This window comes from Erinaceus europaeus, chromosome 5 (assembly GCF_950295315.1).
Source record: "Erinaceus europaeus chromosome 5, mEriEur2.1, whole genome shotgun sequence".
Lineage (NCBI taxonomy): Eukaryota > Metazoa > Chordata > Mammalia > Eulipotyphla > Erinaceidae > Erinaceus > Erinaceus europaeus.
In genome coordinates this window covers 50,281,374-50,297,285 of record NC_080166.1, presented here as the reverse complement: position 1 = coordinate 50,297,285, position 15,912 = coordinate 50,281,374, and the positions used below count along the sequence as shown (strand labels likewise).

At 36.9% G+C, this 15,912-nt stretch overlaps 1 protein-coding gene across 2 annotated transcripts in view; it reads left to right on the top strand.

Annotated features, from left to right (window-relative positions):
- Window positions 1-15,912, top strand: part of ZSWIM6 (zinc finger SWIM-type containing 6) — a 179,384-nt gene that overhangs the window by 151,456 nt on the left and 12,016 nt on the right. For both annotated transcript variants that reach the window (XM_060191302.1, XM_060191303.1), the window contains exons 5-9: window positions 2,540-2,719; window positions 7,011-7,187; window positions 7,446-7,592; window positions 9,923-10,069; window positions 11,483-11,743. In XM_060191302.1, the coding sequence (XP_060047285.1) occupies window positions 2,540-2,719; window positions 7,011-7,187; window positions 7,446-7,592; window positions 9,923-10,069; window positions 11,483-11,743 (912 nt within the window). The remainder of the gene's footprint in view (window positions 1-2,539; window positions 2,720-7,010; window positions 7,188-7,445; window positions 7,593-9,922; window positions 10,070-11,482; window positions 11,744-15,912) is intronic.

The window sequence follows — 15,912 nt, the reverse complement described above, 5'->3', positions numbered from 1 at the left end:
CCATTTGCTTTCTTGATGCTAAGTCTGTGGGCTCTTTTAATCTTTTGGTTATTAACCTCTTGTCTGGTATATGACATGTAAAGATCTCCCATTATGTCAGAAGTGTCTTTGTTTGGAGGATGGTTTCTTTTGCTGTGCAGAGGATTTTCAATTTGATGTTGCTGTATTTTTATTTTAGTGTTCCTTGCATTTGGGTTTATATCATCAAAGTGCCTTTGAGATTTAGATGGGAAAGAATTCTACCAATATTTTCCTCTAGGTATTTGATAGTTTCTGGTCTAATCTCCAGGTCCTTGATCCCCTTGGAATTTACTCATGTTTCTGGTGAGACACAGTGGTTCAGTTTCATTCTTCTGCACATTTCAATCTAATTTTCCCAGCACTGTTTATTGAAGTGAGCCTCTTCTCTCCATTTAATTGTTTGGGGTACCCTTATCAGAAATTAGCTGTCCATAGGTGTGGGAGTTAATTATTCATTTTCTGATCCCTATTTTTATTCTTTTTTCCTTTTTCTTGTCTCTCTCCTTTGGAACACTTTATTTGCTAGTCTGTTGTTCTTTTTGTTTGTATCTACTTGTATTTTTATAGTGGTTTCAGTATTACAACAAACATACCTTAAGCAGACTACTTTGAGTTAACGTTTGCTACTTTAAGTAGAATGTAGAGTCTTAACAGCCTTTATGTTATATGTAACAAGTCTGCATATATTTCAAACACATAGGCAGTGGTCATAAGTTTACTGTTAGTGCTCATAATTATTTTAAATAGCTTAAAAGGACAAAAATATTATTTTGTTTTTGAGGCATCTATAATCTTTACTTCTGTAGTTTCATGTTTTCCTTTGGTGGTGTTTTTCTGTAACCAAAGAACTCCTTTTATTTTTTCTACTTATAAGAAGCTGCTTGGGAACAGATAATGTTAGTCTTCCCTGATCTGAGGATCTTTATTTTGCCATCATGTCTATACTACAGTTTTACTAGATATAAAATTCTGAGTTGACACTGAGGATTAGGGGTTTTTTTGTTTGAACACTTTAAAGATTATGGTCCACTATTTTTTGTTCTTAACTACATTTCTCTTTGACTACTTCTGAGAATTTTTTCTTTTGGTATTCAGTGATTTAACTATAGTATGTTTTGATGCATTTTCCTCAGAGTTTACTCTGAAGCCAGCTGAATTTGTAAATTTTGTTATTACTATCTAATATATATATATTAGATAGAGACCGCCAGAAATTGAGAGGGAAGGGGTAATAAATAGACAGGGAGAGAGACAGAGGGACACCTGCAACCATGCTTCACCACTCATGAAGCTTTCCCCCTGCAGGTTGTGACCAGGGGCTCGAACCTGGGTCCTTGTGCACTGTAACATGTGGGCTTGACCTGTTACTCCTGGATTTGTAAATTCTTATCTTTCTCTACAATGAAGGAAGTTTTCAGTCTTTGTTTCTTTCAGCTTTTTAAAAATCTATGTCTCACCTTCTATAAGGAATGTAATAATACAGATATTAAGACTTTCTGCCATTTTCCAACCCATCTTTTAAGACTTGGTTCATTTTTTTAAAAAATTGTATCTCTTCTTCAGTTGGAATAATTTCTTTATTTAAACTTACTTTTCTTTCTATTATATTTACCCCTGATTTAATAAAAACTATCCTCTTGTTTAGTCATTTAAGGATAAACACTCTGTTGTTATGTAGATATACATACTAACTTAACATAATAAAATTTAAATTACAAGGAAACTACCCAATTGTTTATTTGCATTACTGTATGTCAGTATGATTTTATTGTAAAATGATAATCTAAAGAAAATCTAAATTTTTTATTTTATTTTTGTTATTTTGTCCTCTGCCTTGTGGTCATACTATTGATTGAGCTGAGACCTTGGAACCTTGCATGTGAAAATTTCTTTGTTCATTTTTTTTTATTATCACTAGGCTATCTCTATGACCTAAAATACATTGAAATTTTTTCATAGAATCATCACTTAGATTGATTTGTTGGAACTTACATACATAAAATCTGTTTGTAAGGCCGGTAAAATAGATCACGTGGGGTAATGAACCTTCCCAATAGGCCCCCACCTCAGAAAGCGTGATGCTGTGGTATCTTTCCCCGTCTGTCTGTTTCTATCTGCAAAAGCCAGCCCAGAGCAGTGAAGACCCAGCAATGACAAATAAAATCTGTTTGTAAATTCAAGAGGCAAATTAGACCTCTTAGAATTATATGGCATTAGGCAAATTAGATAATATTTTTATTGACATTTTTGCCTGAAATGTCACATATACAAAAGTGATTACAATTACGTTTGAAATACCTTTCATCTTTATTTATAATACCATTTGGATCTTTGGTTTAAATTTAGGCCTACATGCTGTTCATCTCTGTGAGATTTGTGACTGGAATTTAGGAGATAATTTAAGTTCTGAAAATGCCACACTTGAGTCCTTTTTGAAATGGTTTAAAATTTATCACTAGGTGATAAAATTAGATGTCTTTATAATTTTTAAAAATGTCTTCTTTCTCTTTTGAATTAGGTGCTCTGTGGATGTGTATAGTTTTGAACCCCCACTGCAAGTTGGAGCAGAAGACCAGTTGGTTAAAACAGCTGAAAAAATGGAACAGTGTTGATGTTTGCCCATGGGAAGATGGGAATCATGGCAGTGAATTGCCCAATTTAACTAATGCTCTGCCTCAGGGTGCAAATGCCAACCAAGGTGTGTCCTCACTGGTATTCTGCTCACTTAGTATCTATTTAACTCTGCACATACGTTTATAATAGTAACTGACAACATATGTGGGAAATCATTTTACCCATCGAAGGACTTAACTTTAGCTAAAGCACTTGCATTTTTATTGTAAGTGGGTGTATGCGTGTGTGTTAAGTTTCTGACACCTGTGTATGTTTTTTTCCATATTCTTAGAATGCAGATGAATGTTATTAAATTATAATTTTATTAAGTTGCTTATCAGTTTAGTTTGTCTATTTTTTAACTTAAAATTGTGTGGAGTAGAGCTCAGTGAGTACTGAATATTGAGAAACTTAAAATATTTTTGAGGAGAGTTTTGTTTTCATCTCTGTTGGCCAGCTCATGTTTGGACCACTGAGTAGTCAGTTGGAAATTCTTAGTTTTAGGTTCTTAGAACAAGAGGACATTTTATGATGAGGCTTGATGTGTGTAGGGTGCAGTTTCACATCTGTAATATGAGAAGATCTTTACTGTGGATGATTGCCTAGCATGCTTCTGTAGGGCACTAAGAAAAATCCACACTCTTTCCAAATGTCCTCTGAGAATTCTCTCTCCCTTCTTTTGTTTTTCTCTTTAAGAAAAAGAAAAAAAAAAAACTCATTTCCTTGTTTGGATCCACCCATTTAACTTGGATTCTTCCCTCTTTAACTTTTTTCCTTGGCCTCATTTCCTTTTCTAACTACTGCATAACTTTCTCTTAAAGAACCAAGTCCTTAATATAATTAACTCTTGTATGTAAAATTTGTATTTACCAATTCATGTCACTATTTATGCATAATTTCTGTATTGGTATTTATTATGTTTGCTTTGAGAAAACACAAATGGTTTCAGTTATGACAGATACAATGTGGTAGCTAGATGACATTGGAAGGAAATAGAATAAAGACTGTCATTTTCTACAGACTGGTCCCATAATCACTTGGTACTAATAGAAAGAGATTGACAATGTACTAAGTTTGAATGTTGACATAGTGTTCCCAATCTCTACAAACTGAAATTGTATGAATCCTCCACTGGACAGACTTAACCGATGAAAAGTAAATTTAAGAAGATGGGCGAGATGATTTTTTTTTACTCTGCTTTTTATAGAGATATTTTAATGACTTCAAAGAAAATGAATATGCCCTATATACCTCAGATTTCTTCCCAGAAGCTCAGAAATTTCAAGTTTAGCAATTCAGCTTTTTGTTGTTGTTGTTGTTGTTTGTTTGTTTTTTAACGGAAAGGAATATGCCTGTATCTATTTATCTTTAATATCCTAATCCTCTTCTACTGAATCATATTTGGAAATTTTCTCCATTTTATTCCCCACCTACATTTTGAGGCTACTACCCATCTTGTATTTTACTCTTTACTTTTCCTTTGGTTCTCTCTCCTCTTAACTATAAGCTTTTAAAAGCCACTGAGAATTGTCCAGCCTCCCCATGAAACAGTTAATTTCAATTCTAGTTTGCCTCAAGGGTCTGAATTCAGGACCTATTTTCTGAGGGCATTATTTAGCTGTTGTGCTGAAGCCACCAGGACTCCTGCTTAACAGCAGAACACCCAAACAGGGACTATGAGAAGAGGTACTCTGGTGCTCAAAGGCCTTCTGGTGCTCAAAATGCAGTGCTACTGCAAGTTGGCAGATGGGGCTTACTAAGGGTGTGGTGGCCTGCTGAGTTTGGCTGAATTTACATGGTATTCAAAATGTGTGTACTTCCTACAGACCATGAACAGAGTCTCATGTGCTGCATTGCATGGGCAAACTAGGCTCTGTCTTAGGGTAGGATTGCAGGCAATTTTTAATTTAAACGTTTACATAAAATAACCAAAACTTTCCTTTAAAACCTTTTTACCTTTCTCATTTCCCTAAAATTTCTTTAACCAACATGTATTAATATTACATCTTCTTTATTAACTTAAGATACTCTCCCTATTCCACTTCACTGCAAAAATAGAGACATCTGTCAATAAAATCAAATCTTAAACGTAATCCAACCAACTTTTATTTGTATATCTTTTTAATCACTTTCTGTATACATGGCTTTTAGCATTTTTTTCTTGGTTTTAAAGAGTTTTAGCACTTATATTTTCACTTAAATATTTTCCTTTATTTGTCATGATTGTTTTTTACTGGCCTTAGAGCTATCACTGTTAAAGAGCCTGTGTATGTCCTGTACCTTTGTTTGTGACAAAGTAAAGGCAATATCAAAACCCCTTCAACACTCCTGTATATTGGGCTATAGAGATAGCTTGCCACCCAGCACCACATAGGCTGTTATGTGGAAATGGAGGAAACTGCAGTGCTGTGGTACCCACCCCTGGCTGCCATATGAATGGAAAATAAATAAATAAGTAAATAAAGTGGCCCTGAGTAGTTTAAATAAGTCGGTGTTTTTTTTTTTATGTCATTTGCAATATCCTTGTAATTTTGGTCAAAGATCAGAGAACCCTTTTCGTGTTCAGTAGGGATATATTTATTCTTTTAAATAAATGACCCTGGTACATACACAAGGTCTTTAAATGTACGGTCCTCACTTCCCATTTATACAAGGAGAGTTGGGCAAGGCCCATAATGAATCCATCAATATTTACGCTTGCTTCTCAAGGTACCTGCTGTGCAAACATTTTGGGTATGGCTGCCATTCAGCTACAGACAACGAAGTTGACCTGAGACTAAGTTAAAGTAATGTCTTTCTGTTAGATACCTGTCAGAACTTTTCAGAGCAGCTGAAGTAGCTGATTTTGAAGTGAGGATATCTTATGGTCTTATCTCGACTGCCAATACAATAATATGACCTTGGCAGTTCACTTTATTTCTCTCAGTTTTCAGTTCTGTCAGCGGAATTCAATGTAGACTAGATCAGTTCTCAGCTCCTCTTCTCAATTCAGTTGTTCTTTGATTTTTTTTTTTTTTGTAATTTCCTCTATGTGCTTAATCAAAGCTCCAGTGAAAATGAAACTTACATATCAAATAAGAAATCTCCCTGTTTTACTTCTTTTTTTAAATGATCTATTTTATTTATTTTGGATAGAGGCAGAGAGAATGAGAGGGGAGGGAGAGCTAGAGATGGAGGCAGAGAGACACCTGCAGTCTTGCTTTGCCTCTCGCAAAGCTTTTCCCCCCATAAATGAGGACCAGGTGGCTTGAATCTGGGTCCTTGCACACAGTAAATAATGTGTGTGTTCAACCAAGTGCACCACCAGTGCCCCCCAGTTTTACTTCTCATTTAATCAAACTTCAGAACAGTGAAAGTAGGATAATTAAGTCAAGTGCACATAAATAAAATAATTGTTACCCCAATTTTTGAGACTTACTTACTGTAGCTATTGCCACAGTGACGGTAAGTCTGAAGTAAAGACCCCAGAGCTGGGAGTGCAGGTAGAATTCACACTGTGATATCTACAGTGACTGAATAATCCCAGGAGTCGGGGTGAGAATATACCCTTTATTCCCCAAACATTTCTTTTCTCCGTCAGGTCCTGAACCTTGAACCCTCTCCAATGTGTGCTTCTGCTCTTTTGTGATGTCCTGGCATACACTATGCTGGGGTCATCACACCAGTCATGGAACCTGCTCAGGAGTCAGGAGGCAGCCTGTAGGGGCAAGGTAAGTGCACTGGTTTGTTTTGTAGCTATGTTGTGTGGCTTTGTGAAATGTTAAACATATGCATTTATGCCCTTTGGGATATAAAGTGATATTTAATCATTATATCCCAAGAAGCATAATAGTTTTAATTGTGCAAAACCGCACAATATAGTTAAAAAATACAACCAAAAGCACAACCCTTATGCATATCTTTAAAGGCTGATTGCATCTTCCTGAAAGGTTCCATGGCTGGTGTCACATCTCTTGCATAGTGTTTGTGAGAGCTGTTGATTCCATCAGGGCAGGCCACTACAGTACCTCCGAAGTGGGGAGCAGTGAGTTTTCATGGGACATTCCCCCCCCCCCCTTTGTGCCGAGTGCCTCCTTTGAGTGTATTTGGCATGGAAATTAGACTTGACATTCTTTTTGCAGGATGCCTTTAACCTTAGCTTTGATGGCTGTAGAGTGTTTGTGTTTGACAAAGCAAGTGAGTGATTGGTGGCTCTTGGGCTGACTTGCCTCCTAGTACTTAAGACATGAACATACTCACCTTTCATCCTTCTGCTTAGGGGGTGCAGGACAATGTGTGGGGGTGTGCTCATGAGCATCTGGCCACAGAATGGTATGTCTAATATATTCGCATGTGAATAATAGCTGACACAGCTTTCTGAATTGTGGAAAAAACAGATTCATCGAACAGGCCTCATCGGACAGTGTTCACTCGAGCCATCGAGGCATGTGATCTCCACTGGCAGGATAGTCATTTGCAGCACATTATCAGCAGTGACCTATACACCAACTACTGTTACCATGACGACACTGAAAACTCCCTCTTTGACTCCCACGGGTGGCCCCTCTGGCATGGTAAGTGGCCAAACCGGAAAGGCATTTCCATGACTTAGTTCTTTGTTTAGTATTATTGGAGTGGGAGGTAGAGAGTTGAGGGATTCAATGTGGGGACGGATGAATGCTTGGCAATAGGAGCCATTCAAACTCAAGCTCAGAAATGATTTCTCGTGCCTTTTAATAGTATTAAGGGGGGAAATGTATTACTGTCAAAATCTTATTTTTGTAGATATCTATGACATTGGCAACTTTTTCCCACTTACCTTCCTGTCTTAGAACATGTTCCAACAGCTTGTGCAAGAGTGGATGCATTACGTTCTCATGGGTACCCCAGAGAAGCCCTGAGACTAGCCATAGCTATTGTTAACACGCTGAGACGACAGCAACAGAAACAGCTGGAAATGTTCCGAACTCAAAAAAAAGGTGAATGAATAAGTTTTGTTACCATTGGAATGGGACTGTTGTTGGATGGCATCACTAGGTTTTGTGTTCTTTTGTGAATAGCTTTTAAAATGATGGAGATGACTTTCTCATGGTTTGAGATACCTTATAGCTAATCTGTGATGATTTTCAGACCCTTTATTTATTTAATTTTTTTTGGTAAGATGTTTAAAAATCTGTTAGGTTAGTGGTTAGTTTTCTGTTGTTAGGTTATTATTTTCAGTTCTTACTGATAACTATATCCCCCTAAGTTGCAAAATGAAAAAGTATCAAGAGTTTTTAAAATAGGCTGGAGGTTAGAGTCCATCAGTTATAAGGTTTAATATCTTCAGTAGTATTGGAAATTCTGTGAATTCCAAAGTTACAGTTTGAACCAAATTGATGGAATTGAGGTACAGTATTCCATGTGATCAATATTGTATCTAGTTCCTCATACTCTTATTACCACCAGGCATTTGGAACATTTTTATAAAATTCCCATTCCCCCACCAAGAATACACCACTTATGAACAAAAGTTTGTAACTTCTGAAGAGTTTAAAAGATAATAAGTACTCAGACCAAGAAAATGTGAAGCACTTTTTTTTCTCTAAAAAGCAAATTTATGATAAGCTATTTAAATCACTTCACAGAACTTACTGAGAAATGGTGCTATAAATTATATTTAATAAAAATGCTGTAGTATCTAAGACTACAAAGTGTGAAAAATGTTACAGTAGATAAATTATAATACCTGTTGAGCTAAGGTGCTCAGGCTGTCTTTGAGGTCATTGTTTGACTTTTTATTCTTTCTAATTTCTCTCGTGTGGATTATTTATAAAGAGAAAAAATACTTGTAAGATTTTGTCTTTATGCCAGACAGTGGTGCACCTAGTTGAGCACAAGCATAACCCAGGAAGGGGCAAGTCCCTGGTCCTCACCTGTGTGTTTACAGGGGGAGGGAAATCTTCATGAGCAGTGGGACAGAATTTAGAATTGTAACTGTCTCCATGTCTCTTGTTCAATTTTCCTTCCCCCCCCCCAATCAATTTTTCTGTGTCCTATCAAATAAATGAATAAATAAATACATTTTAAAAAATTATCCTCGGGGCGGTAGCGCAGTGGATTAAGCGCACGTGATAAAGCTCAAGGACCGGGGTAAGGATCCAGGTTCAACCCCCCCCCCCCCCCAGCTTCCCACCTGCAGAGGAGTCACTTCACAAGTGGTGAAGCAGGTCTGCAGGTGTCTCTCTGTCTCTCCCCCTCTGTCTTCCCCATCTCTCTCCATTTCTAGCTGTCCTGCCTAACGACGACGACATCAATTACAAGAATAATAACTACAACAATAATTAAAAAAGGCAACAAAAGGGAAAATAAATAAAAATAAAAAAAATTATCCTCAGTTTTGACCACTTAACAATAGATTGTATAAACTCTATACTTACCTTTACTGTACATCTATATGTATGTATATTTCTCTCTTGAGACATCTATATTTATTTGGTTATTCCCCAAAATGTTGCATCTGTGTCTTTTTTTTTTTTTAATACTGGCTATGTATATGAAAACCATCAACAGGAACCAAAGGGAAGGAAGGGCCTTTCCAAGAAATCTAGGACCCAACTCTATAAATTCTCATATTCTATGCCAGGCCATACTTAGTTTTTAAATTTATAGTTCAAACAAGACTTCTAAAGGAATATTGGATTTATGGTAGGGCTTTTTACTCATTTGCAAGCCAATTTACTTCTTGTATATCTTACATAGATTTAATTTTACGTTAGGAAAGAACAACCACTACTGCTTGACACACAGATGTAAAATACTGAATTATTTGCAATAGAATATACCAGCGTATTTGCAATCTTTTCTCAGCATTCTGCAGTTTAACACAGAAATTTGAAAGTGCTAACGTTCTGTGAAGAAAATAAAAAGGGATTTGTTCCATCCAAATTATATGTTGTCTTCTGCTGTTGGTCCCCTTTGTGGCAAAGGTTCTCTCTCAAGTGACTTACAAATCCACAGTAAGGAAGACTTACAGAAAAGGTGATAAGGCAGAGGTTTAAAGGTATTAGCTTAGGAGTTCAAGTGACTCAGGCTACTTTTGGTCTTCAGTGTAAGTGATCCATTGAGCACTGGCCCTGAGCATATCTTCTTAATATAATCCTAAGCTATGTAGTGATAATTCTGGTGGGACTCCTTAGTTCTTTCTAATGCTACTCCTAGGAAACTGAAAGAAACTATTTGTCCTTACTTATCTTCTTGGGTAAAAAAATTAAAATTTATTTCTCCTCATGCCACATCATGGTGTTAAGTAGTTCCTTTTCTTACACAGAGCTACCCCATAAAAGCATCACATCAATAACTAATCTGGAGGGCTGGGTTGGACATCCCTTGGACCCCGTGGGCACTCTTTTCAGCAGCCTTATGGAAGCCTGCCGAATTGATGATGAAAGCTTCGCTGGGTTCTCTGATTTTACAGGTAAGCCACTGGCATTTCTCGCTTGTGCCTTATTTTACAAATGCACCCTGAATGATACCTGTCATTGTTTTTCTTCACCGTTTTATAAATCCATAACTGCAGTGCCTATGGTTAGCCATAAAGCAAGGAAATGGGCATTTTCATGTTTTTATAGGCAGGGTATACAAACTGGAAAGTCTTGCGAGTTCACAGTTGATAGCATTGTTGAGGATTCATTCCCTAGTACTCAAGTGATTCTGTAAGAATGTATCTACATATATGTCTTTCCAGTGTAAGGATATAAGATAAAGTTGTTCATCATAGCATTTAGAATCATAAATCTAATTTAGTTACTTTAACTGGTATTTGCATTAAAATTGACCATTACAAATATTTTGACTTTCATGTTATAAATGGCATTAAAACTGTTACTGCATTACATTTTCCTTGAAAGCAATGTTTTCAGATGCTCTTTCTTTTGCCTCTTGAGATTAAGTGAAAGACAATCTAATGGGTGTTCTTGCTCATATGTGGAAATAGACAAAGCACCATGGATTTGGGGGGGGGGGGGTAGCCAAACCACTTCTCAGACTTTGTGAGAAATATGGTAATAACCTTGTAAGCTACTATTCAGTCACTAATAAGAGAGAACTTTTTTAAAAGAAACATTTCTATAAAGACTGCCCAGGGCAGGCAGAACTTTGTGAAAGAGGACCGATTGGCCCTTTGCTGCTCCCGTGGCTTGATGAGTTGAGAGGGTTAATATTTTGTCCCCCCATGATTCCTCCTATAGTGGTTTCCTTCATGAAATGAATGGCTTAGATGCTGTCAGGTTGTGAAAACTTGTGACTCTGAATTTACTTTCCATAGTGGTTGAAATTTGTCAAAATTTCTAAAGAAGTACCTTAACTGGAGAATTCTCAGTGAATCATTGTTTACTGATGACTATTTGGATAACAAAAAGGACCTTGAAGTTAGGTTGCATGTACTGTGTTGATTTATTATATATTTTAGCATTATACTAAATGTTTTGTTAAAGTTGGACTATAAAATCAATAGGGATTGTAGTCATATATCTTTACTTTTGTTTAATTGAAGTAAAGTCTTTTTACCCTTCAAATAATATCAGTGTCATTAAGTCTTGGTTTTCCTTGATGATCAATTTTCAGTAAGAGAGAAGTATTTATAATACTGTATTTCCTAGAACATAATGATTTGGTGTTTCATACTCATTTTTATATACTAAATTTAACCTAAAATATGTTTTGCAGCTTTCTTGTAACTAAGTTGATAGTTTATTTAATAGTTCTAGACATGTTAAATGTCTATATGTATAAAAGTACATATAAAGTTAATTTGTGAACTCTTGATTTATCATTTATTACCTATTTATTTATTTATTTTTGGTATGTGTGTGTGTACAATAATTTACAGAGAATATGGGACAGTTCAAGTCTCTGGAATACCAGCACCTCTCTGCACACAAATTCTTAGAAGAAGGGGAATCGTATTTAACGCTAGCTGTTGAAGTAGCCCTGGTAGGACTAGGGCAGCAGCGTATCATGCCTGATGGGCTGTACACACAAGAGAAGGTTTGCCGGAATGAAGAGCAGCTGATCTCCAAGCTTCAGGAAATTGAATTGGATGACACACTGGTGAAGATTTTTCGCAAGCAAGCAGTCTTCCTATTAGAAGGTAGTTCGAGAAAAGAAGTGTTCTACTTGTCTCTGTCCATTCTACCTAGGTGCTAAACTATCTTGGTTGGGGGTCAGGCAGGCCTGTATAGTTAATGAATGTTATTACCAAAACAGCGCTGATCTGATCTTTAGGTTTGTTTCATTTTATTTAGGTGATCATGTAGTACACAGTCCCTTATACAAATGAGCCCCACTTAATGCCCTGAGATTTGAAAGAGCTATCTTTTTATTTCATCTGTGTTGATCCCAAGGTATCTAGTGAATTATCATTGCAATTTGATATTTGGTAAATTACTTTATTCCTGTGTGCTAAGATCAGTTAAATAGTACAGTGGAAATTGGTTGGCATTTGTCCAAATTACTAGCTGTTTTATGACGTCTAAGATTTTAGTACATCGTTGGTACACACTCACAAAGGCCTAAAGGATCAAGGAGTGAATTTTCACCTCACTGCCTAATTAGTGGAGAGAATTCATTAGGCTTAGATTCACCCAGTTAAATTTTTTATAGCTTCTGTAAGGCAGAGTCTACTTTACTTTATATGGTTAAGATCTAAAATGCATAACAAAATTTGGCTGGCATTTTTATTTTTCTTGCAAAGGTATTAATCAGTTTAGTAACCTAATCTTTGACACCTAGTCAGGTAACGCCTAATTGATGATACAGCTTCTATTTCAATTTTAAGTCACATGTGTTACTTTTGAGGAATTTGCTGTGATTGATAAGCTTATAAAGTATGGTATCTTTTGCATTATTTCATTTCATGTTTGCAGCTGTTAAGTGTCAAGAAGGGTTTTTAGAAAAACCAACATCTCAAAACTCTTCTAAATATACATTTGAAAGGAAATATCTTTATATGTTACACATTTATGTTTTGAAAGTACATTTTAATGTGAAAATCTTTCTGGGCAAGTGTGATAGCATAATGGTTATACAACAGATTTTCTTGTCTGAGGCTCTGAAGTCACAGGTTCAGTCCCTAGCATCACCATAACCCAGAGCTGAGCAGAGCTCTGGCAAGTAAGTAAGTAATTAAACAAATAAGTATGAAAAGATTTATTTTAAATAAATATAAACTATTTCTGATGATTAATTTTGGTAAAATTTTCAAGTATTATTTCAGTCACTCCTGAAGTGTTGTTTTTTTTTTTTCTAGAGATAAAAACATAGCTTGCAGACATCTAGTCACTTTTACTTTCGGATTTATTTTTATTTCATATGAGATAGTTTTACCTTAGAGGGAGAAACCTATTACTATTCAGGGACATGCAGCACCAGGGGTTAAACTAGGAGCCTCTGGAATTTAAGTCCTTTGCTTTGCCAGCTCGAACTATTTTTTAGACATTAACTTTTTATGCCCATTATACTGAAGGCTTAAGAGCAGAATATGGGTTTTTCAGAACTAGTAGTGCCTGATGCCTGTTTATTATGCACCTTTTAAATTGCCTTTATATTTACTACTCATAAGTATGTTTTCTTTGTTTTCTCGCCAGAGCACTGGCTTATGATGGGGCTAGAAATTGAACCTGGGACATGGGAGCTCAGCCCTGTGACTCTTTGTGTATAACCATTTTAACTTTGCCTTGTTCCTTGAGTAGTTCATGCATCTCTATAACATATTTTTGTGAGAACTGTACCCAAATAGAAGTTGTACTGTTCCGTTCTTGCCTATCCTTTCCTGATCCCACTAGGCCTGTGAAACATGGGTAGTACAAGACCCCGTATCTAAGGGGTAATTGGGCCACTTCAGTAAACTCCAGAAAATGAGTGTTTCATGATTGATATAATTTTTCATGTTCTTTTTTTTTTTTTAATTTGTCTTGTTATTTTCGGTTTTTTATTGGATAGAAGCCAGAAAGCAAGTGGAATGGGGGGGTAGAGAAGAAGAGAGACAGAGGGAGACCTGCAGCTCTGCTTCACTCGTGAAGCTCCCCCCCCCCCCCACGCAGGTGGGGAGTAGGGGCTTGAACCCAGGTCCTTGCACATTGTAACATACACTCAACCAGGTGTGCCACTGCCTGGCACTGTTGCTGGGTTTTCCTCTCTAACCCCAATGTTGGCATACTGGAAAAACACTTCTGCGGAACATAGGACCAATTTTAGTTTTTTTATTGTTTAGTGCATTGAAATTCATAGGCTACACATTATTCTGTGATGCGTGAATGTAGAGAAGTGTCCAAACAAAATCTTGACTTCCCTGCCTAGTACAGAAGTGTGACTTGATGCTATAAGGAAAGCATTGGAAGGGAAAATGGAGGGGAAATGAAGATAGATCATCTATACGTTTGCCTTAGTCTTTAAATAAAATATAACTAGTGTCTTCTTAGGCTGCTATAGCAAAACATCACAGACTGGGTCACTTACACCAGAAAAGTTTAATTCTCAGTTCTACAAAGTCCAGGAGCATGGTACTGACCAGTTTAGTTTCTTGTAGGAGCCTGGCCTCCTTGATTTGTCCTCACCTGTGCCCTCAAAGGTAGAAAGAGAAAGTTCTCTGTTGTCTCCTAATGTTTCTTACTAATGGGGCACTGATTCTATTGGCTCAGGACCCTACCTTATGATCTCAGTTAATCTCCATCACTTCCCTAGAAACACCCTGTCTCCAAATAGTTAAGCCACATTGGGAGTTGGAACTCCAATATGTGAATTGGCACAGAAGTTAACAGTCCACAGTTGTCACTTAGATAAGTTAGCTTCATTCCACTAGAGGTGGAGTTATAATACCAAGCAGCTTTGAATAATAGATCACTAAAAACATTTTAATGTCTTCAAGATAGTAATCGATAACAGACTTGATAAAACTAGAAATCTAGGGTACGTTTTATTTCCTGGGTAAAAAGAAATTGTATAAATTTCAAAGTACTTACCTAAGGAAGAATTTCAAAATACTAATCAGAAGTATTTTAAAAAGTGATCATGCTCGGGAGCTGGGTGGTGGTGCACCCGGTTGAGCACATGTGTTACAATGTGCAAGGACCCAGATTTGAGTCCCCACTCCCCCCCTTGAAGGGGGTAAAAGCTTTACAAGTGGTGAAGCAGGGCTGCAGGTATCTCTCTGTCTCTCTCCCTCTCTTTCACCCTCCCCCCTCGTCGATTTCTGACTGTCTCTATCCAATAAATAAATAAAGGTAATAAAACATGTTTTTAGTTATTCTACTCCTACTCGGTGCTCAGTTCAGAAACTTCACTCACCATTTCCCCTGAACTACATTTCTTGTATTCTGAACACTTCAAAGTATTTTTCTTATGGAAAACAAATGTATTATGGCCCGTGAGCCATCGTGTCATGACTTAGAATTCTAGAAATCATGAAACAGATGTTACCCAAAGGTGATATGGAAACTAATATATCAGACACTTTTACAGTAACCAAACCTCAGAGTACCTAAGTGGAAAATGGTTGAACTAACCACTGTGGTTTCCTTTCAAATGTATTTTTTAAAGTCCCATGTTGCCCTTCCTAGGGCAGTGTTCAGAGCACACTGGGGACGTCAGTTCTGCCTCTACACTTGTCATAGCTGACCAAAGAAATGAGTTTTGACAACTTAAATGTAATTTTGCTTTTGAAAATTGGTCTTTTGCCCCCCTCCCCCCCCGGTGGTATTTTTACATTTACTTCATTGCTTTTGTTTTTGCTTGTGGTGAATACCAGATCTTTCATTTTTAATCACTTTTTGAGACTAAACTCAATACATGCTTCTGTTTATTAGAAGCAACATTTTTACTAACGCCTTTGGGACTTGAGCTTCATGATCAGAACCTACCCCCAGCCTTCTAGCTCCCTCTCTCCCCCACCACCACCAACCACTTTCTGCACTTTTTTTTCTGGACCCTGGTTGTCTGCCCCTAAAACTGGGTCCAAAAGCATATTCCACACGCTTTAAGGTTAAATTCCTGAGTCAGTCTGTGCATTTGAAAATATGGTTGTTCACTACCACACATTGAAAGATAATGTTTCTTGCATTTAGCGATGTTTTATGCTTTCAAGGGTTCATATCTTTGAAGCAGGAACAGTGTAAAAAGGCTGTGTCCCTCAGTCCTGGGCTTGTCATCTTAGCTCCGGTGCACTTGAGATGGGGAGATTGTTCCTCAAGTGAATTTCTATATGGGGCGGGTTGAGGAGGAACATACCTATGTTTTGTTTCTGTTGTTCTTTTTTCCAAAAAT